This window comes from Periplaneta americana, chromosome 10 (genome assembly GCF_040183065.1).
Source record: "Periplaneta americana isolate PAMFEO1 chromosome 10, P.americana_PAMFEO1_priV1, whole genome shotgun sequence".
In the NCBI taxonomy this organism is placed as follows: Eukaryota; Metazoa; Arthropoda; class Insecta; order Blattodea; family Blattidae; genus Periplaneta; species Periplaneta americana.
In genome coordinates, this window is record NC_091126.1 from 53,076,567 (window position 1) to 53,094,819 (window position 18,253).

Here is an 18,253-nt window from a genome sequence, read left to right on the forward strand (position 1 = left end):
TTTCAAAAAGGCATATGACTCGGTTAAGAGGGAAGTATTATATGATATTCTTATTGAATTTGGTATTCCCAAGAAACTAGTTCGATTAATTAAAATGTGTCTCAGTGAAACATACAGCAGAGTCCGTATAGGTCAGTTTCTATCTGATCCTTTTCCAATTCACTGCGGGCTAAAGCAGGGAGATGCACTATCACCTTTACTTTTTAACTTCGCTTTAGAATATGCCATTAGGAAAGTTCAGGATAACAGGCAGGGTTTGGAATTGAACGGGCTACATCAGCTTCTTGTCTATGCAGATGACGTGAATATGTTAGGAGAAAATACACAAACGGTTAGGGAAAACACGGAAATTTTACTTGAAGCAAGTAAAGCGATCGGTTTGTAAGTAAATCCCGAAAAGACAAAGTATATGATTATGTCTCGTGACGGGAATATTGTACGAAATGGAAATATAAATATTGGAGATTTATCCTTCGAAGAGGTGGAAAAATTCAAATATCTTGGAGCAACAGTAACAAATGTAAATGACACTCGGGAGGAAATTAAACGCAGAATAAATATGGGAAATGCGTGTTATTATTCGGTTGAGAAGCTTTTATCATCCAGTCTGCTGTCCAAAAATCTGAAAGTTAGAATTTATAAAACAGTTATATTACCGGTTCTTCTATATGGCTGTGAAACTTGGACTCTCACTCTGAGAGAGGAACATAGGTTAAGGGTGTTTGAGAATAAGGTGCTTAGGAAAATATTTGGGGCTAAGCGGGATGAAGTTACAGGAGAATGGAGAAAGTTACACAACACAGAACTGCACGCATTGTATTCTTCACCTGACATAATTAGGAACTTGAAATCCAGACGTTTGAGATGGGCAGGGCATGTAGCACGTATGGGCGAATCCAGAAATGCATATAGAGTGTTAGTTGGGAGACCGGAGGGGAAAAGACCTTTAGGGAGGCCGAGACGTAGATGGGAGGATAATATTAAAATGGATTTGAGGGAGGTGGGGTATGATGATAGAGACTGGCTTAATCTTGCACAGGATAGGGACCGATGGCGGGCTTATGTGAGGGCGGCAATGAACCTTCGGGTTCCTTAAAAGCCATTTGTAAGTAAGTAAGTTGTAAGTATACGCATGAAATATTTTTGTTGTTGCGTTTTTAACTATGTAACATAATTTTTGTATCCCGTACACATTTTTCAAGTATTATGAGGCATTTTGAATTCCTTATGTGTTGTTATTTTACGAGTAGCAGTGATAAAAGAGAAAAAAGACGTTTAAAAAAATTCAATTAATTTTCCCCGGAAAATGGTACGTGATGGGACAAGTTGGATTTTAAATTCAGATTTAGGGCACACATATTAGTAATATTCACCTATTTTATTTAGGAGCAAGACAAAAAGTAAACATTTGTTTTTAAGTGTTATCAGATTATTAATTTTGAAATACAAATTGTATAATCAATGACGTGGCAAACTTATTTGTTCAAAACGTTTCGATTGTGCAAACCATTAAAATTAAGTTGCAGTGTTGTCATGCTCCATTATTTACATTCACCGTAGGCCTACTGTACCGCCGCTTATGCAGTGAGCGCCAGACATTTGAACTCCCTCCGTACAAGGCTATATTTCTCGATAAATTCAGCGTGACCAAAATGCGGAGCCTGGCGATGACAACTCAGTTCAGGCACTGGCACCGAGCACATCACAGACGGTAAGAGGTGTCTGTCAAGAGGACGTCTTTAAACATGCAATAAAAAACTGCAAGTTACTCGTCAAATTGAAAATTGCGAAAACTTTAAACATATCGCAAGTATTTAGTACAAAATGAGTGTTCCCACGCGATTGATGTCGCTGCCTGCTGGCCTAAAGTTTCCACTGAAACTTTAAAGACAAACTGGAATAAATTACTTGGATATGAAGTCGAAAGGGCGACTTCTGAATAAGGAACCTTATGTAAAATCCACCAGTCATGCTACAGACACGACTCTTATCAGAGCCGTTTGTAAAATACTATTTCTTTTTCATTAAGAGAGTCGGCCTGGTTGGCGAGTTGGTATAGCGCTGGCCTTCTATGCCCAAGGTTGCGGGTTCGATCCCGGGCCAGGTCGATGGCATTTAAGTGTGCTTAAATGCGACAGGCTCATGTCAGTAGATTTACTGACATGCAAAAGAACTCCGGCACATCCGGCGACGCTGATATAACCTCTGCAGTTGAGAGCGTCGTTAAATAAAACATAACATTTTTTTTTCTTTAAGAGCAGTATAAAACTATACGAGTAAGTTTGTTAGGAACACTTTCAGGCCTAAAAATATTCCAGCACATATCAGAAAAACAAAAACTATTTTTGATGTACGAAGATGTAATTCGTCTTTAGTATTAAAGGAAATCGATGGTGTTGAACAGCAATTTCGTGTGTGTGTGTGTGTGTGTGTGTGTGTGTGTGTGTGTGTGTGTGTGTGTGTGTGTATATATATATATATATATATATATATATATTTGTGGTAACCGTGCTGGAAGAATCTAGTTGCCTCGGGAGTAGAGCGCGCGTTCGGCAGAAGGGAGGGCGCAGGAAGGCGAGCTTCGGTGGGCACTGTGGCGCGGGACGCAGGGGGCTCGGCTTCGGCGGATGCTCAAACGCGGCAAGGGAAGCTACAGGACCGGCGCAGAGTGGAGGGGACGGACGTAAAGAAGACGTCTAGAAACAGACTGTTCTCGAACATAACATTCTGTAAGTCGCAAGGATCGAAGGTTCGAGAACGTGTGATTTAATAAATGAAAGGAGCGAGTGTGTGTCAGTTAAGTTTAGTTAGATAGTCAGCTGCGAGGAAGCGAGTTAGCGGAGACGTATCCAGTGGATCTGAGTTCGAGGTGCGGTGAACTTGAGTAACTGTGGCAGCTTCCAGGCGAGTGCGGCATATCCGGAAGTCTTGGGTTCGAAGTGCAGTGAACTGTATCTGAAAGTCTTCGGTTCGAAGTGCAGTAAACTATATCTGAAAGGCTTGGGGTTCGACGTACCGTGAACTTGAGTGAGTGAGCTAGAAGAACTAGCCAAGGCGAACGAACTGTGAACTGAGAACCGACAGTTTTGTTTTGTACAGAGTGTTTTGTGAATATTGGTTGAGATTAGGAGTACATTGTTGTTCTCAATAATCCACTTGAATAGCCATTGTCGTTCTGTGGAGTGCAATAACGACTACTGTGTTGCAGTGTTGAGTGGGATACCCATTGTTGACGGGTGTGTGATTCATGTTAGAAATAAAGATCACATTATTGTTGAACAAAAGTTACAATATATATAGATCAGGAGAGCGAAATAACATTTTATTATCTTGATAACGAACAAATATCTGACATAAGAAGCTATTTAAATTTCTTCTTGTGAAGTTTGTATCCATGCTTTGATATAAGATGTGCTTGCAGAAGTTTCATGAAAATTTCTTTATTGCGAATCTAGTGAAATCTTATTGTGTTGATTTTTTTTAAATACGAGGTTGCTGTTCAACACCATCGAAGTGTTACGCTATATAACACTGCGTACTTATTTGTGGTACTATCGTCAATATAATAGGTATTTTCCTAGTGCGCCTGCATCGCTGCAACCCTGATGAACCAAAAGAAGTGGGCTCTTTCTGTGAAGGATTTTATACAGAAATGGAATTGTACTGTATTTACGTAACTATTTGATATTTAATATGTATCTATATTTATGTTATTTACGTAACATATTTATTATCTATATTCATTGTATGCATATAAATAATTACATGGAAATAACAGAACCTCTGTTTTCTATTCTGGGTGTTCAAGTCCTGGGGAGTGAAAATAATTTGCTTTTCTTTGTGAAGAATGTGGTTGAGCAAGTCTTCTCGAAATAGTCCCGCTTCCAGAATCATACGTAGTTCCACTGTCTTTCCATTATTCATGGTAATCTCGTTCTCTTCGCGTCTCGAGAAAATGTTTCTCTTTATCATTTAACACAAACAATTTGTCATGTGCGGAAGCTTCACATCTGGCCAGCCACATGAGTTGAATACAAATTGAGATAGATTTTATTTTTTTATTTGCTAATTTCATTTACTGATAATTATTTCATTTACCTTAATTGAAAATATTGAAGTGATATATTTTACTGGATTCCATTTAAACATTTTGAATACAACTACGTATGATTATAATTAAGTAATCCATTGGCAAAAATCGTTAAATCCACTTGAAATCTTTTTTGTCTAGAGAGAAAAATCTTTTACATTTTTTGTCATTCAAGCTATCAAAACGATCTTTTTTTTAAAAAATATATATAAAAAGATTTTCTTAGTTAACAAAATCTGTATAATGTGGAATGAGAAATAAAATTTATATTCATTAAAATAAAATGCACTTGACTGGTTTTGCGGTTGGACAATGGATTTAGCTGATTTTGGAACTGAAGTGTTTGCAATTTTTATTTTCTGTACAGTTGCAATTTATTAAATTTACATCTTAGATTAGACTAATGAATTATACATAAAGTTATTGTTTGAAGAATTTTATTACCCTATTAATAGAGCCCTTACACAAAATTGCATACTACTTTATATTACAAAACACTTTCAGTTATTTACGGAAAAATATACAATTTCTTTTCCTCTATTTAGTCAGATGTTACTAGTTTAATGAAATGAAAAAAAAAATTAACAGTATTGTAAGGGGGAGTAACAATTATGTTACTTTAACCCTCTATCAACACATTAATATCCTCATCCACTGTATTCTGAAAGTAAAACTGATAAATTAGCTAAGTATAAAATATTCAGAAAAGTAACAGCTAATCTTTGGAAAGGCAGATACAATAAATTAATAAACACGAACCTGTTGATACAGAACTGCTATATTAATAATATACAGCTGTCTTTCAGTGTTGTTAACATATTATTTTTTCCTAATCACGTATTTATAAATGCCACATAATTTCATTACAAGTGAAAATAAATTTCTCTGATGGTTATATAAAAAGGATGTACCTAGCTACTTCTGCCACTTGAAGTTTAAGGTTGCCATTTTGTCACAATAATTTAGCTGTTTTTGCAACTGTTAATCTGACTGATGGATGTAGTTTCAATTGCAATTGACCACAGTAGGAATTTAACTTCTCTTGCAACTTGACCCACTTTTCTTCCTCAATTTTATGTGGTTTATAACAGTTGTTTCATATGTTCAAAATGTTCAATTCGTAACCAAGGAGGAAAGGGATCCAGGGATACCAAAATCTCGTTTTTTTCGTTGTTGTATGTAGCTGCTTTTGCCAGTAGCCTACTCAATTATTAAAAAAAATATTCTTAATGAGGTATGAAGACAACTCATCACGCCATATCAATAGACCTAACAGAAATCTGACAATTAGGATTGCACAATCCACTTGCATGGTATAGGGGTGCCCCGAAACTGCGTTGTGTGGTTTTGAATCCCGCTTGAGCAGAATTTTTGTTTTTACTTTCATATTATTCAACTTTAAGGCGTATTACGTGTTCAATGTTAGGCCTGCACGACCGCTGAGTGGTGATATCACCACTGTCGTCGTACACAATACTCATAGGCGATTACGGAGCGCGGGGCATTGAGGAGATCAAAGCATTCGTGGAGGAGGATGACGCACTCTGCTAGTTCGTGGAATTAACACCGGTCAATTTACAACGGACTGGTAGTACATCATGTAGGGTGGAGTGCTGGTCTCATCCCGTTATGTTCCGCACCATTTGAGCTTCATAATCGTGTAATTTAGGCAGAGGCGTTGAAGCCGCCATGGAGATCCAGTGATTAAAGCGCTGGACTCATAATCCTGTAGACCTGCCTTCGATCTCCAGCGTACCCCAAAATTATGACATGTGTTGAACAAGCCCGTGGTCCAGATAATACACGGGCTTTCTCCGTGAGTTCCGGCATTCCAACAAAGCTACATTCACTATCTTATCTTATTGCTGGTGTAGTGTAGACCAGCCTCGTATGGCGCACCCTGGGCAACGACTCTGTAGGCAAATTTTTATACACAGCTGAATTCATATGGGTAAATAAATTATAGTGAAGTATCCGCCATTACAAAAAAAATATAGAATCGTTTTACTTTATTAATTTCGATTTTCTCCTCTTGTATAAACTTTTGCTTATGACTTCAATTATTTTAGGTAGGCCCCACAGAACTATTTCTTTGATGAAGATTACAGAGAGGTCACCACACCATAAAACGCACCGGAAATATGTTAAACAAGATAGTGCACAATTTATATGAATGGTTCAGAGCCATAGCGGGCCAAGCGCCATTTATTAAAAACGGAGAAAACAAGGGTTAAAGTTAAGTGTATATCATAGTTCAATGAAGATTGACATATCATTTAGTTTGAATGTGTATACTTTATATTACTTGCTATATCTTTCCATTGAATTATGGTAATAACTTCATTTTAACCCTTGTTTTCTACGGTTTTAGTGTATACATATAGTGTATACATTTCATCTTTCCACGTTCGCGGAGGTAGAGCAGATGCTACAGTGCACAGCGCAGCTCCACACATACAAGCGTGGAAAAATAAAATGTATGAATTATATTTTGCTTTTCATCAGAATGGACTGAAGAGGTGAGAAAACCAGAAAGGTGTACTTTCTCAGCTGTAAGTAGATAAAAGTGAGTAAAAGATGTTGAGGAACACTTACCATTAACGCTGTACATGGGAGGTCCGAACATGTATCCCGGATACACATATGCAGGTGCTTGTGTGTACATGGCTGGTCCCGGCGGCGTCACATCCATATCGCACTCCTGCGGACTTCCCGGCGGTTCCGTAGACTCTGAGCTCTGCGGGCTGCAATTCTGTCAGGGGAATCTTATTAGTTTGTGGCGCTTTTTATTCTAATACAATGAAAATATTAATGTGTTTACACGTGAGTATAAGTTTCGTTACAAAGAAAACCAGCAAGGTTGGAAACGACTAATATAGTTTTGGATTTCATGTACTTTTATACGACTTTATCACCTTCAATAAACGTAACGGTGCGTGGGAGAAAATAGCACGCGTAGCGAGAGCAAAAACGCCGTGTATCAGAATCCGACTGACCACCCGGTATATAAAGAGTGTTTAGAAAAGATTGTAAACACCTTCGCAGCATTGGAGAGCAGGACATTTGGAGCCGTTTGAAATGGGGAATGCATGTCTGCCAAAGCCTTCTTTTACAGATACCGTCAAGTGAGGTGAGTTCGGTCGGTTTTGAGACACTTTTCTATATAGTTTGTAAATAAAAAATGCAATAAATGTAGAAATTACATGAATTGTGGGGTATACGTCTAAGGAGCATATTTTCTAATTAGTTATTAATAGTTGCTGATTACTGCAATTTATAGAAATTAATATACAAGGTGTCCGAACCCACCCAAGCGTTGAGGTGAGTTCGGACACTAAATAGTTGCTTATTTATGTCTGAAGTTGTCTCACTGTGAAGTGAGTTAGGACACAATTTCTTTTTTTATGCTGGGATAATAAGGATATATTAGACTATAACACATAAGTATTCCAAATTAAAATGACATGTATTTTGCATAAAAACATTCCCTTTATTCCTTTATAAACACAAACTTTATATGAAGATAGGCCTAAAAAGTTTTCTAATAATAAAAATTTTGTATCCAATAAGTTTAACATAATCAGCTGTGAATGGATCACATTATCAGTTCTTAACAAAGAAAATCGTAAATTTGATATTAAACAATAAAAACAGATGAAAGTGATGTTGATAATGAATTAAGAAAACTCTTTACACCTTTACACAATGTTAAAACTGGAACAATCTATTCTCAATTGTTATTCTCTTTTTACAAATACACACACTTTGGATGACTTTTTTTTTTTAAACAAATTTCCCTTTGTCATGTGTTGAGGTTTATAGCACTTTTGCAATTTTGTCTTTTGTTACGGTGTCCTCATCAGGCTCTTTTGGGAAAACAAACACTGACTTACTGTCTCCATACGGACGTAAAATTTTCACTTCCACATCCCTTGACTCCACTTCAGTTACGGCCCAACAAACTGTTTTGTAATTTGTTTCTTCCACTGCTGATAAGTATAATTAACAACTACAAATGCTTCCAGTTCTAGCACAGCCCCCTCCTTTTTAAACCATCATTCGACGACGAACATTTGAGGTTTCAGTTGCAGGGTAGCGGACATGTCGTGTTTGCTGCATTCACTTTGTTTTCCAATGTTGATCTGGAAATTCCATACAGGTCAGATGCCTTCCTATAAGACAATTTTCCCTCTTTAATGTATTTTGCGGGTTTTTCAGGCTTCTTCGGGTCATAATGACCTGTTTGCCTAACACCCGGCTTACTTTTGTATTCACGTAGCATTGTCCGAACTCAACCCACACTGTTTTCTTGGTCACAAATATGCTTACTACTGTCCAAATTTCACGAGAAGATCCCTGCGAGGGGAATACGATCCTTGCGGGGTAAAAGGAGAGGATAAGCCAGTAACTCAGCGTTCTTGAAGGAGTGGGTGGATAGGGGTGGTGTTATTGGCCAGCTGGGAGAGAGAAGGCTTAAGGTTGACGCTCACTGGCACGAACCGACCGGAACGGAAATCTACAGCAGTCCGTCTTCCGCGGAAGCTCTGACGCTCACTGCTCGGAATATTCCGGTACAGTCGACAGGTAGTCTGTTTTAAACATGGAGTGGGATAGTAGTTCCGAAGATTATTTTATTTTACTGAGTCTTTAGCTGATGAGGAAGGAAAAAAGAAAAGAAAAAAGAAAATATGGGTCCATAACTAGAGCCCGGATTTTATGTAATGTGAAAATGAGAACTATGTAGATAAATATGAAGCTAAAAAAGTATGTAGATAAATATGTAAGAAATAAAAAAAAGTTGGTAATTTAAAATCTAAGCTTTATTAGATGTATTTGTGCACACTAATAAAAAATTACAGGTGCACATGTGATTGAACCTCATTGTTTGGAGGCGCAATTAATAATTGAATATTTTTACATATTTTCTACGGTTATTGATCGTCTCGTCAACGGCAACCCATACGTAGGAATCATCAAGTCCATCTGTAATCGTTTCCATTGTGTCAGTGTAGCAGGAGTTCAAATATTTTTTCCGGAGTGTTGATTCATGCGAAATATTGAAGTTGCAGTATTTGCGTAGGAATGCTTGGAACTTTGGAACTCCAAGTTTATACCATTGTATATGTTTGCAGCAACCATTGCCATGCACAAATTTTTATTAAATTCACTTGTAGAAGACGAATGTTTCAGCACCACTTGTGTAAGAAGAACTTTTTCTTTTCGACGGAGCACGTTTTTTATTTCTCACATGAAGTCCAATTTTTAAATGCTATTCTAATTGTGACTTCATGGAGCACCCAATGCGTTTGTCACACACTTAGGACTGCGCGATTTTACCATTTTAGTAAAGGAATCGTCAATTGAAATCCAGTCTTTTAACTTGGATGCGAATGGCAGTAGGCTTGCTATTATATTACCTGATGTCAAAATAAGTTTCTTAAAAAAAAACAGAAAAAACTATTGTTTTTTTTAGAGCAACTGATTCATTCTTTCCTTCACTACTACCATTCGCATTGGTATTTGTACCTACTTTACCGTTACTTCTCAAGGGATACAAACTATTAGCATTGCAAAGAGATGTCCATTTTTTGACAGAATACGTTATTATTTTCAATTATCAAATTATATTTATGCACTAGAGACGAAGGGATAAGCTTTATAAACAATTTTAAAAATAACTTAATCATTACGTAGAGAGAAAATTAGTGAAAAAATGTAGGCCTATATATTCTTTCAAAATATGCAATATCCTTCAAAATATTTTAAAATATATAATATATGCCAAAATATTTATTATGCTCCAAAATATGTAAAAACATTTAAAACTTCGAAATAATGATCCCTTTCGTTAATCTTCGATGCTACTTACCCATTAGAGTTCTACGAAATGTTTATTTGGCCATTATTCAGTCTACCATTCAATATGGTATAATTGTTTGGGGTGGAAGTACAAACAATCTTAGTTCGTTAAATTTACTACAAAAACGAATAATTAAAATTTGTTTGAAGAAACGTTTCGATTATCCAACTAAATTAATTTATTCTGAATTTAATGTATTTGATATTGAACAAATTTATAAGCATACGCTGTTAAAATTTTATCATAAAAATCGTAATAAGTTTGTATTACAGACACATAATTATGACACAAGACGAAATATTAATTCAACATTAATAGAACCTAAATGTCTCACATCTGCTGGTCTAAAGCATAGCATTAATTTTGGCCCTCGGTTGTACAATGCTTTAACTAAATTACACCCAGAACTTCTAACATGTAACCCACTAACATATAACTAATATATATATATATATATATATATATATATATATATACACACATATTGTCCTACTTTTCACGTGCGATATTATTCTTCTCTAGTGTTAATATTATATTATATAATTCCATTCCCGCTATAATTTAAATTTTAGTTCCTATTTTATTTTACTTATTTATTTTTATTATTTTTTCTGTATTTCTCTTATATAAATATTGTATTATATAATTTCTGTAACTGTAATTTTAATTTTATTTCCTATTTTATTTTATATTCTCTTACAGGCCTATTAATATATCTTAACTGCGATCGAACAAGAGCGCTGCTCTTTCGGTCTCAAATTTTGTTAATACTACTGTATCTCCTTTTTATATTGATGGTATTATTTTATTTCTATTTGTCTTGTTTGTTTGTAATTATATTCTTTATTCTATATATTTAAATTTAAATTTAATACGATTCGCGGACTTTTAGCTTTCCTTATAGCTACATATGTAGGAACGGAATATGTAATTACATACAATCCGGGCTCTAGTCATAACAATATAAAAAAGTGTTTTGATTAATTTAACCATCTTTGCCCACATTTGTGTAAAGATCGAGTAATGGTTTTTTTAGTACTTTCGTATGAGCGAAGAAAAATGTTTAAAATTTCATCTGTTATTAGCATCTCAAATAACGAAGGGAAACATCACATTTCGAAGGCCAATCAGCACAGAAGCGCGATTAGCACTGTTAAAATTAACTTTTCATCACCCATTTTAAGAATAATCTGTCTGGACAACGCACCAGCACATGTTGAGTGGGAAAGTACTGAGAACAGCCAACACACTTTTCTCCGAAGACCAGCGAAGACATACGAATGCAGCCGATTGTCATCGGAAATTCCGCTAGGGTCGTGTCGCGAGAACCCTGTCCGTCAGGACCGGCAGCCGGTTGCTTCCGTTCGGAAAAGTGAGCGTTTACCGTTTAAAATACATGCATACGTCTCTCGCAGAATATTTCCGGTTCGTTCCGTTCCGGTCGGTTCGTGCCAGTGAGCGTCAACCTTTAGTCAGTGGCCAGAAGGTTCCGTGTCGGGGATAGGTTATAAGAGTGGGGAAACAACTCGCATTCCTTGCTCGGATCTTCTCGTGAAATGTGGACAGTACAAGGATACTGATAAACACTTAATAATGCAAACTGAACTGTGGCTTTCTGAACACTTTCACAAACTGCAAAATGCACAACCAAATCTTTTCTTATATATCCCTCAGTCTGCAACTATGAAAGTATCCGCATTGTAAAAATCCCAGCTATTACATTGTAAAATTTAAAAGGGCCGAATTAAGTTTTCCAAACAAAACCAATCAGTGTAAACAGGAAGCACGTGTCACTTGCAGTATCTGTTAAGGTTCTGTTAAGTGTGGGAGTCATAAACTCACGCTGTAGTGTCAACTGACTGTCATGAAAGAGAGAATAACAGTACTGTCCGAACTCACCTCACTTGACGGCACGTCATTGTAAAAGTGTTAACCCCTGTGGGTAGGCAAAGTGCTTGATATGAAAGGCCCTTTTGGTGGCTGGTAACTGTGTTTGTGTTCCAAAAATTTGTAAAAATAAAACATCGTGGTGTGGTAGGGCAGAACATTTGGGGCAGTTTGATATAGACAATGAATATTCGTTGAAGCTTTCTTTCTTTCCAAGTCATTGTAAAGTGCTAACTCCTGCAGGTAGGCAAGTTGCTTGAAATTAAAGGTCCATTTGATGCCCAGTAACTTATCTATACAGGAAAAAAAACAAGCAAACGGTATTGTAGGCGATATTTAGACATGAATCACTGCACGGTATTTGTTTTGTGTTATAAAACAAACATTTTCACTTTGAAACTCATTTGATGTCTCTCAGTTTGTAATAAATGAAATATAAAAACCCGTGTTGCACTTTTCTCATGCCGCCGCTCCACTGTTTATTGATCTGAAGGAGGAATGTGGGTTCATATTATAACCGGAAATCTTTTTTTCAAGCGATAACAGACGTTACTGTACTTAATTTTCGATAGTAGGCCTACCATAGACGAAATACCTTTTCATATACGTAGATAAGATGTGGTGAAAGGAATTAATATTTTCAACGTCTCTGCGGCTGTATTTCCATAATAACCACGACGGACAACCCAAGACTTACCGAAATCCTCCAATATTAATTGAGGGAGTCAGAAGCAAAGTGATGTAAGTGCACTTGAGTTACTCTTAAGAAAATGGGATTGAAAGTATTTAAGATTTCTTAAATTCAGTGAAATTTTTAACTTAAATTTTAATTTGTGGTGTGTTTAAAAGATATATCCCTCTACCACTAAAATTTTAGATGTTTTAGCTTGCCCTGGATGCACTTAACTCATGTTACTAGAATTGTCACTTGCATCCCTTTGTTTCTAACCCCTCAACCTTGTTCACGTTCGAACATACCCTATAACTTTTGCGGGAGCAGTGTCCGAAACTCTCATACACCGACGTGTACTTACATGTTGATGCAAACACGCCACTGTTAATTTGAATACTAGTCACTTATGTAAGTTCTCATTATTATCAGGAATTCGCGAATAAACGAAATACTTAAAAGTGCTACAGCTCATAAATTTGATGTAAGTGAAAGCTGTATCAGAGACTGTAGGAAAAGAAGGAACTTTACTAGACAACAATGGAAACAGGAGAGCTTTCGTAGTCAGATAGCTAAATTTCCCAGTGAGGAGGCCAAGCTAATCGAATATATAACGGAGAAATGGTAGCCTGAATACGCAGTTTCGACAAAAATATGCCAACGAAGGGCCCCCTTCCTGTACCAGGATAAAATTTATTGTTAATTGAACTGTATTTGTGCTTAGGCTAATTGTTTTTTATTTGTCGTGGTTGTGAATACATTTGTTGAAAGCTTTATTTTTGTAGTTTGCGTTTCCTTTTGCCTTTCAAAAGTGGGGTGCGCAGCTTATTCGAGGGCGCGGGGTATTCGAGAAAGTACGGTATTTTGGTATTTATAGGACAAGAGTGCATACATATTCCCACAGTTTTTAGGTCATATAAATCCGAGCCTTAATTAAAGGCTGGTTCACAATAAATCGGAAACGGAAACGACAACGAGAACGAGAAAGAAAAAATGTTAAAATAAATGTATTTAAATGTGAGCGTTCACAATAGTTAATTGTGAATGCTCGCATTTAATTACGTTTAATTTAACAATATTTCCGTTCTCGTTCTCGTTGTCATTTCCGTTCCCGGTTTATTGTGAACCAGCCTTAAGACTATACTGTTTTCGCTGTAAGAAAAATCCTAATGTAAACATATGCACGTTGCTGTCATACCCGTGATTGGATCCCAGTCGAAATACTCACATGACGCAGGAAAATATAGTTCGTATTTGGAAACCATAATCTTGTATTATTTGAAAATAAAAAATTGAATTCTAGTCGTTAAATACGATGAAACATATAACTTCACTCATATGTATAACGCTATGTAAAAGAAAAGTTACTTTTATATTTTGTTATGTACTATGAACGCGGATGAATACCAACAGTAATACCGAGGTAGTCTGTTCCTGTAACAAGCTGGCATCAGCGTCACTTGAGCTCGTAGTTGTTCACATAAGCACGTGGTACTGAAGTATGGCTTCTGCATCCTCGGTGTGTGTGGTTATTAATCATAAGAGTGGAAACCCTCTCAAAAGCGGACAAAAACAAAATAGTCTTAACTGTATATATTAAGTGAATTTTAATTACAGTAATTATAAAAGTAAATGTTTCCTAAGCAAACGAATGCAGAGTAGTGAGGTTACGCCTACTTGACGAGTAACGGGAAATGTTTAACATGGAACAGAATGTACAACAGTAGGCGGCAACACGTACTGAGAATCTATGGCGCCAAACAGCGGCCAATGAAGCCTTACTTCAGTCACGTGCTAGTGTTTATATTAGGATTTTTCTTACAGCGAAAAGATTATAACCACCGAGGTGAACCACGAGACAATTCTTTAGTGGCGAAACAGACCGGGGCATTCCCGTTCTCTTTCATCATTTCACCACTGGTTTTAGCTCATCATCAATATCGTCAGTGCAGAGAAAATTTAAATAATGTGTGGAGGTTTATAGATTCAGGAAATGTGCACGAGAACTTAAATACCTGGGAGTCCGTGGAGTTGCGCTTCCTCCTGTCCCTGGCGGATGCGAGGCCGTTGTGACAAGGCGCAGTGACATACGGCAGGAAGGCGGGGTTGAACCATTCTAAGGGCTGCAGCGGCAGAGGCTGACATGGAACTGCTGCCAGAACAGGTGGACCCCCTCCGGGGCCCCCGTAGTGAGGTGCAGGACCTACTACTACTGTTACATTACCAGAGTAGGGGTCATATAACTCATATCCGCTACCTGAAAATAAAATGTTATATCTGTTATTTATTTATTTATTTATTTATTTATTTATTTATTTATTTATTTATTCTGGTGTAGTTAAGGCCATCAGGCCTTCTCTTCCACAACACTAGGAATACAAATACAATAATATAGAAAAACAGAGAAAAATACACTATATACAAAATAAAGCTACACAAAAAATAAAGAGAGAGAGAAAAACACTATAAACAAAGTAAAGCCACACAAAAATATACACAGGTTGTAGTCACACAAACTTTAAATGAGCGATTAAGTATCATAATTAATTGTATCCTAACTAATTAACTAACAAAACAAGAAACTTGCAATTTTAATCTAGATTAAAAAAGAAAAAAAAAACACAAATCAATACTTCTAGCAATACCTAAAAACATTAACTAAGACAAAATTTTCCAATTTAATTTTGAATTGTGATAAAGTCCGGCAGTCCCTGACGTCATTAGGTAAGGAATTCCAGAGGCGAGATATTTCTACAGTATAGGAAGATGAGTATAAAGACGTTCTATGATGAGGGATAGAAAGAAGTGCTTGATGTCGGTTTCGAAGAGTTGTAAGAAATTGAAAGCGCAATAACAGATAATTTGGAGTAGAAGTATGCATGATTCTAAACAGAAGAGACAGTGAATGTATTGTTCTTCGTTCCTTCAGATCTTAACTGGAGGGAAGGTGTGATATGGTCAAATTTACGAGTATTGCAGATGAATCGTATGCACACATTATGAACACGTCGTAGTCTCTCAGCTAAGAGTGAACTTACATTAGTTAGAAGGAAATCGCAATAATCAAAATGGGGCATTACAAGCGTCTGAATAAGATTCTTTTTTTAGACTAAGTGGTAGAAATTCTTTCATATGGAACAAGGAGTGAAGTTGAGAAAATATTTTTTTGCAAATGTGTGTTACTTGAGTGTTCCAATTTAGATCGCTATCCATAAAAATGCCAAGATTTTTAACTGTTTCACTGTATTTAACAATAATCCCATTCAATATTATATGTGGTATAGTACTACTATCAAGAGTGCTTCGTAGACGATTATGTCCCATTACGATTTTATCATATACATTTTCAATGAGGCAACAGTTATATTTAGAGATTTAAAAAAGGAACATCTCTGGAGTACAGCAACCACAGAAAATTCAGTTTTAACCTACGTCGGATTTTCGATACCATGAAATATTTATTCATGTTTTAAAATAAACAAATATTACGAAATTGGACAATTTATTGGCACTGAAATGCTACTCACGTCCGCAAACTATAGGCCTAACATGAAAATGTTATTTATGTTGTTTCTTTGCCAGTTGCACTTTGTGGCATTGAATTCCTCTGCATCTTCACGCAACTCATAATACTACATTTGAATATTATTTTCTCATGCTATACCTTTGTCCAAGAAAAGTCATTGATTGACAGTGGCTTCCTGTATTCGTGGGAACAAATAATAAGCCTACAGCTTGCTTTGAACTTTCAAACCTCAGATCAAAAGTCGAAACTCCAACCACAAGGAAATCATTTCGCTAATTTAGTTTGAAACATTCGTAAACAACTATACTTCTCTAGAAATAATATCCTACATAGGGATTTATGTAATATAACGAAATACGTGGTGTGAAAGCAGGAGTAGCTATGAAAAGCAAAATATTGATCTTCGAAATATCGGAACTACTTCTAGACATTAATTTCAAGTTTGATCGTAGAACCGTATCTTCATTTCATAATAATATTCATATCAACCGAGCGGAGGGACTCATCTGTAATCGTATTTTCAGAGATAATAACCGCAAAGCTGTTAACTCTTCTACCAACTTGTGGACAGCACGCAGAACTGGTCAGGTACTATATTATTAACTGTTGATTTTATACAAAAGAGGCTAAACCAATTGGTTTGTTGTTTAGTTAACTTATGGTTTGCTAACAAATCTCAAAATGTCAAGTAAAGTTTTTCCTGGACTCTCATTGTGACAGTGTGAAATTTCACTTCTAGTGGAGAGCAGCTATGACATGGAATTCATTACTCAAAAGCTAGAATGATGTACGATTACGACGACAAGCATATTTTCTTTTCACGCTGGGAACAAGTGGATAATAAATTTTGCTTCGACCCTCTAAATTCAGGGGAATTAAATATAAGATACGGTCCTCCCAGCTTAATTTTCCTTAAGAATAAACCATGCCTAGAATATGATGAAGGATCGGTGGAGCGGAGAAAAATTCTCTCCGGCACCGGGATTCGAACCCAGGTTTTCAGCTCTACGTGCTGACGCTCTATCTAATAAGCAACACCGGATTCCAATTCCGATGCCGGATTGAATCCTCTCAGTTTAAGCTTCACCTCTTAGTTTCCCTTTAGTGACCGACCCTCATGCACTGTGTCACAGATGTGTGACAGTGGCACAACGTCCAACACACTGATGTGCAGAGATGCACTCATTACGAGTGACTAAGTGGCTGAGATCCGACGGAATGAGCGCCGTCTTAAATCACTAAGGGCCGTATTCATAGACATTCTTAGCGCTGACTTCCGGTGGACGATCAGCGAACTAACGTTTTTCATATTCATAAACCAGTGTTAGCGATATGATATGATATGAATCCTGTACAAGTAACCAGTCGATAGCCGGGGCTAGTTTAGCACGCTCGTAGCGCGGGCTAGCGAAATGCCTATGAATAGCACCCCATGTGATTATATACGCAAATCATATTATAGTGATGTACAGAAGTACATATGATATTTCCGTGCAGGAATTCTGCGTTATCATATGAGGAAGAATTGTAATCCGGTGTGGCTTAGTGGATAGAGCGTCAGCACATAGAGCTGGAAACCCGGCTTCGAATCCCGGTGCCGGAGAGAATTTTTCTCCGCTCCAACGATCCTTCATTATAATTCAGCAAAAAAGTGTTGCAAAATGTTCCGTACATATCTATCACTATTAAATGTTTCCTCAAAAAGAAATTGGGCCTATTATTCTCTCGGCGGAAACAGCGCACCACACTCCTAATTTCTGGCCATGAAGGCGTTCTCATGGAGCAGATTAGTTTTTTTTTTTTTTTTTTTTTTTTTGGGAACTCAATATCGACAATTTTGCGAATTAACATATCCACGTACGTGAAACCACGCTTCGTCTGAAAACAAAATGAAATTTGAATCAATTTTTCCGTCATGCACTTTATTCAAAATCCATTCACAAAATCTAATCCGAAATACAGGATCACCCGGCTTATGTTCTTGTACCACAGTAAGTTTATAAGGTTTTGACTTAAGTAACTTGGTAGCCGTACAGAACTGAAAGAAATTCCCGTTTGCTGACAAAGACGGCTAAGAGATTTCTCAAAGGAATTTTCCAAGCGTTGTCCAATGTCATTAAGAGTTTCTTCTGTGAGCACTGTACGTCGCCTTCTTCGCTTATCTTGAACACTTCCCGTTTTCCGAAGTTTATTAAATACTTTATGAATCTTATCACGACT

At 36.7% G+C, this 18,253-nt stretch overlaps 1 protein-coding gene across 6 annotated transcripts in view; it reads right to left on the reverse strand.

Annotated features, from left to right (window-relative positions):
- LOC138707688 (serine-rich adhesin for platelets-like) overlaps positions 1-18,253 on the reverse strand; it is a 554,966-nt gene that overhangs the window by 73,914 nt on the left and 462,799 nt on the right. For all 6 annotated transcript variants that reach the window (XM_069837489.1, XM_069837483.1, XM_069837484.1 and 3 more), the window contains 2 exons: positions 14,523-14,764; positions 6,686-6,842 (listed from right to left, as the gene is read on the reverse strand). In XM_069837489.1, the coding sequence (XP_069693590.1) occupies positions 6,686-6,842; positions 14,523-14,764 (399 nt within the window). The remainder of the gene's footprint in view (positions 1-6,685; positions 6,843-14,522; positions 14,765-18,253) is intronic.